The 11,832-nt window shown below is 47.5% G+C and overlaps 1 protein-coding gene across 4 annotated transcripts; it reads right to left on the reverse strand.

Moving 5' to 3' along the window:
- Positions 1 to 627: 627 nt before the first annotated feature.
- Positions 628 to 9,029, reverse strand: MPI (mannose phosphate isomerase). Of its 4 annotated transcripts, none has more exons than XM_081291560.1 (8): positions 8,855 to 9,029; positions 8,261 to 8,388; positions 6,304 to 6,504; positions 5,466 to 5,607; positions 4,644 to 4,826; positions 2,813 to 2,986; positions 1,241 to 1,449; positions 628 to 993 (listed from the first exon to the last, which is right to left on the reverse strand). In XM_081291560.1, exons 1-8 carry the CDS (start codon positions 8,868 to 8,870, stop codon positions 775 to 777), a joined length of 1,272 nt encoding a protein of 423 aa, XP_081147686.1. In that variant the 5' UTR covers positions 8,871 to 9,029; the 3' UTR covers positions 628 to 774. The 4 variants fall into 4 exon arrangements, with proteins under 4 accessions (XP_081147686.1, XP_081147688.1, XP_081147687.1 ...); XM_081291562.1 differs by having other exon boundaries at positions 8,261 to 8,474; positions 8,855 to 8,935; XM_081291561.1 differs by having other exon boundaries at positions 8,864 to 8,887.
- Positions 9,030 to 11,832: the final 2,803 nt, after the last annotated feature.

Below are 11,832 nucleotides of genomic sequence, written 5' to 3' on the forward strand. Positions count from 1 at the left end.
AGCAACTTAGTGAGACTCCTTCTCTTAACAAAGGACTGGAGATGTGACTCAGTGGTTAAATGTTCCTGGGTTCAATCATTGGTACGAAAAAAAGGGAGTGTTGCACTAGTATATTCTTATACTCATCTTCTCTTTCTGGAGAGCTCAAGGAATGCCTGCAAACTGTACATCCAAGGCTGAAAATGGCTTCTTCTCTCCCACTACTTGCTATAAAAAGATTCTGGGATCCAGCCTGCCCACTTTATAAGTAGGAATAAAGCAAAAATTGGACAACATTCAGGGAGGGCTGTTTCAGCCAACTTCAGGGACAGAAATGCCAAAGGTGGAGATGTTCTTTACAGGGTCAAAACAAGTGATCTTTAATTGCTTTGACAGAGCAAGAGAGCCTACCCTTTTCCAATCCTCTACAGCTGAAGAAATAAGTAGGTAGTCCCAAGGCAAGAACCTTGTTCTTAAAATATACCTTACCAATTGCTCTGATGGATGCTGAGGTAATGATAGGTCACAGATTTCACTAGATGGCCTCATACCGTGGGCTGGAGTACAGCTGTTGCCTCCTGAACTGGCAAGAGCCTGGCTCAGGTGTGGAGAGGAGTGGTAACAGAATACAAGAGAAGGATCAGGCTTTAGCCTGGGGCATGCTCGGAAGTCACAACCCACAGGTTTACTTCCCCAGCTCTTCTAGGGTGCACACAGAGTGCAAAACAAGGAAAGGACTTGGAGTGGCCTGGAGCTAGAGTGGCTGGCAGAGGAGAGCTAGCAAGGCAGTTGTCTCTACAGCAGACAGCAGGCCCGAAACATCAGCAAGTCCTTAGGCACAGTAAGCTTCAGTGAGACACTCTCATTGGCCCCAATGAAGAGCACCCCACCACGCTGCAGGGAGATTGCAGCCTGTGCTGTGGGAGTGCTGGCTGTCACCGTTCCTTCCACCATCAGGAGGATGCTGGCAGAGTCCAGTGCCAAGACCTTGTATTCAGTGACAGAGCCAGGGACCTGGGCAAGAAGAAGCAAGATAATATAGCTTAGACTCTGCACCAATCAGGTCCCAGACTCAGGACAACTTCAAGGGCAGTGAGAAACAGCCCTGCTGCCACCTCCCCTAATATTCAAGCTCTTTATCAGCATGGAGGATGGGCCCTGTAACTGTCACTAGTAGGTGTGCTTGACAGAAGGGAAACCCAGCCCCAGGTATACTCCATATTGTAGTCCTTGCCAGTTCACCATCCCCTCTCCCACTTACCTCCATTTTCATAATGGTGAAGTCTGGCACAGGGGGGTCATAGATGAAGAGGTATGGGTCTTCCTGACTCTGTGTTGGGAGGAAGAGCCTGTCCTTGCTGGGGGTAGGGGTATAGCTGAGCATCTCACATAGAGTTGGCACATCGATGAACTTGGGTGTCAAGCCAGCACGCACTGTGTTGTCCGAACATGCCATACACTCCACGCAGTCTGGGGGCAGACAATTGTCATGTGCTAAGCTGATGAATTATGCCTTGGAGAAGGCTCTCTAGGCTGGGCCTCCTAACCTGAAGTCTGTCAACCCCTTGTAGAGTTAGGTAAAAATGTGTAAATACAATACTGTTTTCTGGGAGTTAAGATACCAGACTCCAAAAATAGGTGACAGGTCAGGAGGAGTCAGATTAACCCCTAGGGGAGCCCCAAACCTCCTGACTAGTCGTACTTCTGTGACAGACTCCTAGGCAGGAGTGGATGCTGCCAACAGTCAAAAATCACCTGTGAGGGGCTGTAGCTATACCTCAGTGTTAGAGTGCTTACCTCGCATGTGTGAGGCACTGGGTTCCATCCTCAGCACCACATAAAAGTAAATAAATAAATATATTGTGTCCATCTACAACTAAAAATATATATTAAAAACCAAAATCACCTTCTGAGGGGATGCATATCTTTTTTCTTGGGGGCGGGGGGAGGGTGGGGGTAACCAGGGATTGAACTCAGGGGCACTTAACCACTGAGCCACATCCCCCACCCTTTTTTGTATTTTATTTAGAGACAGTCTCACTTAGGGCTTCGCTAAGTTGCTGAGGCTGGCTTTGAACTTCCTCCTGCCTTAGCCTCCTGAGCTGCTGGGATTACAGGCATACACCACTGCACCCAGCCCTGATACATATATATTTTTTAAAATATTTTTTTAGGTGTAGATGGACATAACACAATGCCTTTATTTTTATGTGGTACTGAGGATCGAACCGGGTCCTGCCTGTGCCAGGCGAGCGCTCTACCGCTGAGCCACAATCCCAGCCCCCCTGATGCATATATTAATGTAAAAAAAAAATCCAGGTGGCTAGGTGCAGTGGCGCATGCCTGTAATCCCAGTAACTTGGGAGGCTCAGGCAGGAAAACTGCAGGTTCAAGGACAGCATGAGCAATTTAAGAAAACCCTGTCTCAAACAACAAAAAGGGCTGGGAATGTAGCTCAGTGGTAAAGCACTGAGATCAATCCCCAGTACAGTAAAAAATGGTAGACAGAATAGGCATGTAAAAGCTGGATGATGTGAGGGAGAGAAGAGCAGTCTTGTCCAATATAGCCTGGGTTCCAACTTCAGTTCCCACACTCACTGACAGGACTTAACATCAGTCTTATTACCTTCCAGGTTGGCAGAAGATCATAAACAGTGTCTACTGCTAAGCTGACATTCACCATACCTTACTGGCATTTTCCCTTTCTGCCCAGGAGCTCTCAGAGATTAGAGCTGGATGGACCTTAGAGAAAGTATCCATAGCCATCCTCTTTTTGTCCAGATGGGAAAACGAGGTCTACCAGGGATGGCAGTTCTGCTGAAAAGGGGCTCACCTCCCTTCACGTAGGCATGAGGCACATTGGCCTCCAGAAACATGGCCTCTCCAGGCTTCAGGGTAAGCAGGTTCAGGAAGTAGATGGCAAAACAGCCAATGTCACCTGGATACTGCTGGTGCAGCTGTAGCAGGAGCTCTCCACAGATGTCCTCCATGTTGTTTCCAGCAGACACTGAGGGTCACAGAGTAGACCAATGCTTCAGTCCCACTTAGTATATTCTAGCCTTACTCAGGGCAAGGAGTCTTGGGGAAGAGTTCTTGCCCCATGAATGCAGAAGCTGTGCTTGGGCCTGTCCCTAGTCATCTCCTGCTCTTTGGGGTCCAGCCTTCCTGATACTCCTGCCCACACAGATGCTCTCTCTCACACTTCAACTGTCTGCCTCGCTTACACTGACCTCTAAAAGGGCTAACGTGTGTTCCATTCAGGATAAGATTTCTCAATCTCGACACTACTGGCATTTTGGATCCCTTGTTAAATATAGGGCTGTCCTGCTCATTGCTGGATGCATCCTTAGCCTCTACCTACAAGACACCACCATCACCCCCAATCCAGGTTCTAACAACCAGAAAAGTTTCCACACAATTGCCAAAGTTCCCCTGGTTGAGAACAGTGATCTTGGAGTTCATAATCTCGATTGGGAGATGGCTCAAAAGGGTTCCATGAAGGAGAACAAACTCTTAGGCTAGGACATTCTCTTTTTTAGTACTGAAAGCCCCATGTCTCAGAAAATCTCAGTCCCAGACAAACTGGGATGGTTGTCTACCCAAGAGAACACAAGGTAAAATGTGCCACAGGCCAAAATGTGTCCTGGAGACTGACCAGGGAAAATGAGCTCAGTCTGGCTACAGCAGTGAGAGCAGGATTCTTGGAAGGGGCAGGCAAAGAAGTGAGGAGGGTATTTATAAATAAAGACAGAGTGTGTTAAGTGCCACAGTGAAGAAATCAGCTGGTCTGGGTTGGAGGCAGTTCAGTCTTCATAGCCTGTTGAAGTTCAGAAACAGGTCCCTGGTCTGGAGAGAGCCCAGTTTTAAAGTATGCATGTAATGCATAGACTCACAGGTGCTAAGGCTATACGCAGATGTATGAACAGGGAGCTTTGAGAGTTTAGAGCAGGAGCAGTCTGTTGAGCTGTGAGAATAAGCAGAGAAAATACCCAAAACCACTCCCCACAAAAAGAAAAACAAAAACTGTATGCTTCGGTGAAACAAACAATGTGTGGTTCAAAGGAAGCACAGCAGGGGAAATGTGCAGAAACAGAGCCAGAAGAGAGCTCTGGGGCCACTAGAGACGGGATGGGGGCTACCACATCAGCTTATAGCTGAGAGGTTGTCTGCTTTATATTTCTCGCTGCTTATATTGACTCTTCAGCCCAAAAGGTGATGACCATACCCATCAGCCATTTCCTGAACTCTCCTTAGCACAAAACAGGCACATAGGAGGTAGTTAAGAAAAAGCTAATGATTGCAAGCACTAAACATCAGTCCTTTAGAGAAAGAGATGATCCTCTTGTCCCCTTCCTGCTTTCTAGCTCCAAACAAGTCAGGATTGGGGAGAATCTGAATGCCTGGGTAGAAGGCATCAGAAAAGTCTTCAAGTCTGCCTACAATTATCTAAAGAAAACAACCAGTCAGAAAGCAGCACTCCACCTATGGCCTTGTTCCACAAAGACTGGGAAAGAAATGGTAGTGGCCAACAGGTCTTCTAAGTTGAGTTCTTCAGTATTCCTCTTGGGCAAAGGGGTTGAGAACCCTGTCCCCACAGCCTTGTGTCTATGTCAAGGAGGCCAGGCAAGGGCATTGCACCCATCCAGGTCTATAACTATGCCCACCTTGCTGGGAGACCCGCTTCACCAACAGGTTGAGCTGCTCTACCACCACCTTCTTCTCACTCTTCATCAGCTGAGAGAAGCAGTTCCGCAAAGCAGAGGCCACGGCCTGGGCGTCGCTGCTCGTGCTCTGCCTCAGCTGTGTTGATGCAGCATCCCCAATCAGGAACTGGAACTCGGGCACCTCTGAAGGAATGCCAGGACCAAAACCCGTGTCAGGATGGTAAGATGGAACCCACAGGGCTGGGGCTGTGACTTAGTGGTAGAGCACTTCCCTAGCATGTGTGAAGCATTGGGTTCCATTCTCCGCACCACATATAAATAAATGAATAAAATAAAGGTTCATCAACATCTTAAAAAATATATTTTTTAAATTTATTTTTTAGTTGCAGATAGACATAACGTCTTGATTTATTTTTATGTGGTGCTGAGGATTGAACCCAGTGCATCACGCGTGCGAGGCAAGCGCTCTACCACTGAGCTATAGCCCCAGCCCCCTAAAAGCATATTAAAAAAAAAAAAAAAGATGGAACACACAGAAGGACTGATAGGAGGCCTCCCTGTCCCATCCCTAACTAAGGAGCCAGGCACTAAGCAAAACCTGAAGTGCAAACCAATTACTTACCAACAGCCCTCTGCAACCACACTTGGGCCTGGTCTTATTAGTCTGACCCACTGGTTCCAAAAAGTGCTGCATGAGGCCAAGCAGCCCTTTAGTTCCTATGACACTGAGCCTCTGTTCTCTGTCACTGTTCCCCCTCTGGTCTGGGTTTCCCACACATCCCAGGCCCAATACCCAGGCCCTCAGCATTCTGTCCAACTTACTCTTCAGAAAGGTTAGAATCTCCTCAACTGGCCGGAAGCCACACAAGCCCTGGAAGGAAGTAAGAGCAATGGCCATCTCTGGCTTGTGGTTGGCATCAGGGTAGTGCTGTGGAGCCTGGAGGTGCAGCTTCTCTGCCAGTTCCTGGGGGTGGCCAGGGGAGGAGAATGGTCAGGGAGCAGCCATCACCTAGCAGGAACATTAGTCCCACCAGCCCCTGCTCTCTACCCTTCCCAGTTGCCAGATGGCAGTGGCTTCTTACCTCTGGCAATGAACCTGGTCAAGGCATGATGCAGAAACTTGGGGTTCAGCCAATCCAAGGCAGGGCGACAGACTAAATCTGGGGGAGAGCTGGGGCAGACTTTAAGAGCCCTCACCAGTGAATTAGGAAATCCAAACAAGCTCTGACCCTAATAGGCTGCGATTTGGGGTAAATACCTCCCTTCTCTGGGTCTTACTTTGCCTATCTAAAACTCACAAATTTGGAGACAATTGCTTAGGCTGGGACTCAGAAGTTTGTACAGAAAACTCCATGATGGGGAAATGAGGCGACAGCTATGGTGTGTGCCCTACCCTGGAAGTTGAACTCTCCAGAAAGCCAGTTGGGAAGATGATGATAAGACCTGGGCATGAGCTTAGAGAAACTCCTCTGGCACAGGCTGGTCAGCTATCCACTTAAGATTTAGCTACTGGGTGTATCATCAGCATCTGGCCTTGAAGAGCTAATTTGGGAGTGGACACACTAGATTTAGCTCTGGGCTGAAGCCTGGTGTGGGTGAGGTAACAGTAGCAGAAAAAGCCCTTCCCTACCCTGACTGCTACACCTACTCTTTCTGGTACCTTGTTAGGGTGTGCTTGGATAGAGAGGGCTGTTTCCACAGAAAGCACTTTGAAGAGGAAGGGCAGCTTGCCATCAAAAGTGTCCTTGACCTTTGAGCCTAGGCAGTCCTGGTTCTCAGCAATCCACTGGCCCAAGGTCTTTTGCAAGATGTGATTGTCAAGGATCTTGGCATCCCCCCGGGGGTGTGTTCCCATCCACAGCTGAAAAGACAGGAAACTTGAAAGAAGAGGAAGCAGAACTTTGCACCACCCGCTGGCCTGCCACAAGTTATGCTGTGCTCCCCAAAGAGTGGCTTCCTTCTGGGACAGGTTCCAAGGTCAGGTACAAATGCTCATACCATCACAGACACAAAGGGAGAGAGCAGACCCCAGAACAACCAGGAATCAGGAGACTCGGGCCTTAGTCTAGTCTGTCTCTAACCATCTATGTGGCCTTCTTCTATAAATTTCTATTTCCTTCCTCTAGTGTCAGTGTTCTTATCTGTCCAGAGGAGAATGACAACTGCACTGTCAAGGACACTGAAAAACCATGATTCTCAAATGGCTCTGTGAGGGGTTAATATTCATTTATTCCAGTCTCACTCAGAAGCAGGGACTAAAGCCTTCCTTGGTTTTGTCTTTTTCTCTATTAAATAGGCAGAGAATAACAGATTAATAAAAATGCAAAAAAAAAAAAAAAAAGGTCAAAGTAAAAAAAAAAAATATTAGCCAGGCATGGTGGTATACAATCATAATCCCAGCAACTTGGGAGGCTGAGGCAGGAGCATCACAAGTTTGAGGCCAGCCTCAGCAACTGAGTGAGACCCTGTCTCAAAACAATAAAAGGGCTGGGGGTGTAGCTCAGTGATAAAGTTTTGGTACTTGGCTTCAATCCCCAATACCAGAAAATAAATAAATAACTTGTTGTTTATGAGGGCTAAATAAAAATTCAGCAAGCGCTGCTAATTGTGGTGGTGCAAACCCATAGTAATCTTTGTGACTCCAGAGCTGAGGCAGGAGGATCACAAGTTCAAGACCAGCCTAGGCAACTTAGTGAGACCCTGTCTCAAAATAAAAATAAAAAAGACTGAGGTTGGGGCTGGGGTTGTGGCTCAGTAGTTAAAGTACTTGCCTAGCAAGTGTGAGGCACTGGGTTCAATCCTCAGCCCCACATAAAAATAAATAAATAAAATAAAGATATTGTGTCCATCTACAACTAAAAAAATATTTTAAAAGGGGCCGGGGGGCTGAGGATATAGCTCCACGATAAAGCAGCCCTGGATTCAATTCCCAGTACCAAAAGAAAAAAAGTTTTCAGTAAGTACTAAATTGTTGGAGAAAGAAGCGTACAAGAATTCCTAGACTTTTTGTTATGGTTGGATGTGAGGTGTCACCTGAAAGCTCACGGTATGAGACAATGCAAGAAGGTTCAGAGAAGTAACTAGGTTTTAAGAGTTTTAACCCAATCAATGAAATAATCCTGATAGGGATTAACAGAGTGGTAATTGCAGGGGTAGGGTGTGGCTAGAGGAGGTGGGAATTGGGACAAGGCTTTGGGGTATATATTTGTATCTGGCAAGGAGATATCGACCCCTCTCTCTCTGTTGTCTGATCACCAATGTGAGCTGCTTCCCTCCACCATATTCTTCTGCCATGAAGTCCTGCCTTATCTTGAGCCCCAAGGAACTGAGTCTGCCGTCTATGGATTGAAACCTCTGAAACTGAATCCCCAAATAAACCTTTCCTCCTCTGCAGTTGTTCTGGTTGGGTCATTTAGTCACAGCAGTGAAAAAGCTGACTAAAACAATTTTATAATAACATTTCTTTTGGTGCCAACATCTGGTCCACTGACCTACACTGATCTGAAGAACCAAGAGGGCCTCCTCATTCTTGCTACCTCACTCCTCCTGGCAGATCCACATGACTTGCTTCAGGCCCTTTAGTGTCACTTGAGGGTAAGGTACAGCCTGTGTCTCACCTCTGCATATGGTTTGTCTTCTGCGATTTGGGCCAGTGGGTCACTGCTGGCCAGCAGTCGTGCCACTTCACTGCTGGAGCCCATCTTCCCCCAGGCATAATGCTGCACCACACAGGAAAGTGGGAACACTGGAGGCACAGACAAGAGGGTCAGTGTCCACTCCACTCCTCAGACCTGGCTCTACTGTCCCGGAAACCAGGCATGAGCCGGGAGACTATAACAAGGGATGGAGTCAAACAAGGACCTTCTGGTTGTTGGGAGAGACTACACTCTTCTGCAAGCCTCGATGTTCCCTTCTGTAAGATGGATATTGTCTTGCTGTGGGGCTGAGACGTACGTCCAGGTGACCTTAAGGGAGCAGGAAGTACCTAGCTCACAGCATATGGTCTCAAGTGCCCCAAGCTCCGCTGGAGAGTGGGAGGGCCTCCTCTCCTCGAGAATTGCAAACCCCATCCAGATGCTACCTCCCCTGTCTAGCGCCCACCCATCTTTTCCCGGAGCCCGAGAGGTGGGTTCGACCTGGCGGGTCATGCCGGGATTAGTCCCCAGGGCGCCACTAACACCACGCTCACTGACACCAAGCCTAACGCTCACCTCGCTCACCTGCCATCTCGGCCGCCCGGGACCGGTTCTCCGCACGTTAGCCCTTCCCGGCAGCCCTCACGGCCGGCACGCAGAGCTCCATGGGAAGTGTAGTTCCCGGCGCTGCTCCCGGCACCGCCGCGCGGAGGCCCTTTACCACCTCAGGGCTTCAGGAGCTCGCTAGTCCCCAGGCTTCCGCGGGCAGTCCAGGGTCTCGGCATTCTTTCCTTGGCCCGCCTGTATTTATTGAGAATTTGCTAAAAGTACCACAGAATGTTTTGAGGACTGTCAGAGTACTAGACGACACTACTCTTTGTAGAGCTTCCATTCTGAGAAGGGAGGACCGACAAGCGAGTATAATACGGAAATCATATAGTAGGTTGAGAGACTGTTCAGGTCACAGAAAGAGGGCGGATGGGAGCAGAAAGTACTGTGGAATTTAGAAGTCCGGGTGCGGTGGGGCACGCCTGTAATCCCAGCAGCTCGGGAGGCTGAGGCAGGAGGATTGCAACTTCAAAACCAGCCTCAGCAACTTAGTGAGGCCTTGAGACCCTGTCTCAAAATAAAAAATAAGCTGGGCTGGAGTTGTTGCTCAGTGGTAAAGCACTTCTGGGTTCACTCCCTGAGAATCCAAATAAATTAAGAAATAGGCCGGTAAGCCTCATGGGGAAGGTGAGATTTGAGCTCAGACTTGGAGGTGAGAAGACAAAAGGGTTGGAGGCAGAGAAAACGCTAGAACAAAAGCACCTAGAGTGGGAACCTGGGAATGTGCCTGTCCTGATCAGGAGTAAAGAGCAAAGGGGTGCTGAACCGGGGAAGTGAGGAGGTTGGGAAGGCCATGGGCAGAGCTTCATAGGCTGTGGTGAGGACTTCAGGTTTTACACAGTTTCTCAGGGATGAGAGGGTAATTGCTGTGATATAAGTAGGGACTAACTAATAATGGTGAAGGCAAATGCTACATGCTCACCCTTAACCTCTCTGAGCTTTGGATAAATAACACTGGTGTGTTGGAAGGTCTGATGAGGTGATGTAGTCAGGGCTTTGTGCTCCCCTGGCCTTTTCTGTTCTCAGTGCCCCTTTTCCAGGCTGCTACTCACAAGCTGCTCACACAGAAGTCGGGAGTCACCAAGAGATCTGTATGGGGGAGGTTGGGACTGAGCCTTGGTTGAAGTATGATTTTGCTATATCCTGTGGAGAAAGACTATGCCATCCTAACCTCCTTAGTCAGCAGCCTAGAAGGAGGACAGTCAGGCGCACAGCAGTCAAAGCTCTAGGAAACTAGAGGGAGAGGTTAGAGTCCTGACTCTACCCACCTCCTCCAAAACACTGATTCCTACTGTGTCCAAAAGAAAGAGGGAATTCAATTTTCTCTGTGATGTTCAACTCATGAGTGGACATCACCCTCCCCTGGAGGCCTCTGGCTCAGATAATCCAGTCTGCATTTCAAATAAACTCTTTCTCATATGCTAAGGAATAACACCATGGAAAGCATAAGAATCATGGTTTTGTTTTTGCTTTGTGGTCCTGGGTTTGATACCCAGGACCTTACACACAGTAGGTAAGCATTTACCACTAAGCTACATCCCCAGCCCAAGCACAAGAATCATGGAAATAACTCACACAGCGTAATACCTCCTACTTTGGAATACTCCTCCTTCACTTTATCTCCATCCTCTCAGCAATACCAACTTTCTGGGATAAGAGTGAGGGATTTGTTTAAGCAGAGGGATTTTTTTGTTTGTTGGTTGGTTTTGTCTTGCTACGGGGGATTGAACACAGGGTGGCTTAGCCACACCCCCAGCCCCACCCCACGCTTTTTAAAAAAGAGTTCTTTTAATATAGAAACAATATCTTTATTTATTTATTTATTTTTGTGGTGCTAAGGATAGAACCTCACATGTGCAAGGCAAGCACTCTGCCACTGAGCTATAACCCCAGCCCTTTTTAAATATTTTTTTTTTAATTTAGAGACAGGGACTAAGTTGCTTAGGGCCTTGCTAAATTGATGAGGCTGGTTTTGAATTCATGATCCACCTGCCTGAGCCTTCTGAGCTGCTGGGATACAGGCATACGCCCCCATGCCTGGCAGCACAGAGATTCTCGAAACATTCCCATTACCACCACCGAAGAAACCAGTTAAGAGCTGAGCTGGGCAGATGCCATGTACCTATAATCTAGTGACTTGGGAGGAGGCAGGAGTTTCAGGGCAGCCTGGAAAATTTAGCAAGACCCTGTCTCAAAATAAAAAGGGCTGGGTTGTGGCTCAATGCTAGAATTGCCCTGGGTCCAATCCCCAGTACCACCAATAAAGAAAAAGAAAGAAAGAAACCAGAGGAGCCCTTTTCAGAAATGCAAAACCTCTTGGGGCTAGGGTTGTGGCTCAGTAGTAGAGTGCTTAGTCAGCATGTGTGAAACACTGGGTTTGATTCTCAGCATCACATAAAAAATAAATAAATAGGGGCTGGGGATGTGGCTCAAGCGGTAGCGCGCTCGCCTGGCATGCGTGCGGCCCGGGTTCGATCCTCAGCACCACATACCAACAAAGATGTTGTGTCCGCCGAGAACTAAAAAAAATAAATAAATAAAAATATTAAAAAAAAATCCTCTCTCTCTCTCTCCTCTCTCACTCTCTCTTTAAAAATAAATAAATAAATAAATAAATAAATGCATTATGTCTGTCTATGATTAAAAACATTTTTTAGAAAGAAAAAAAGCAGAGTTTTGCACAGGAAAGGAAGAACTTAGATTATTGGTCAGACAAAACCTCTACCTTATATCCTTCAACAAACACGGAAAGATTTGTCTGTAAGGGAAACTAGGGTGTCTGGAGAACTTAATACCTTCCACTCTTTCCTCTTGCAGGTCTAGCTCTTCTAGAACTGACCACATTCCATTATCTAGGGATGATCTACTTTCCTCTTTGCTCCTGAATAAGCCTCTGATAGGGATTGGTTGACAGGGGAACCAACCAAGTGATTAGATGATTAGAA

Source organism: Spermophilus citellus, assembly GCF_964194105.1.
Source record: "Spermophilus citellus genome assembly, chromosome: 4".
NCBI lineage: Eukaryota > Metazoa > Chordata > Mammalia > Rodentia > Sciuridae > Spermophilus > Spermophilus citellus.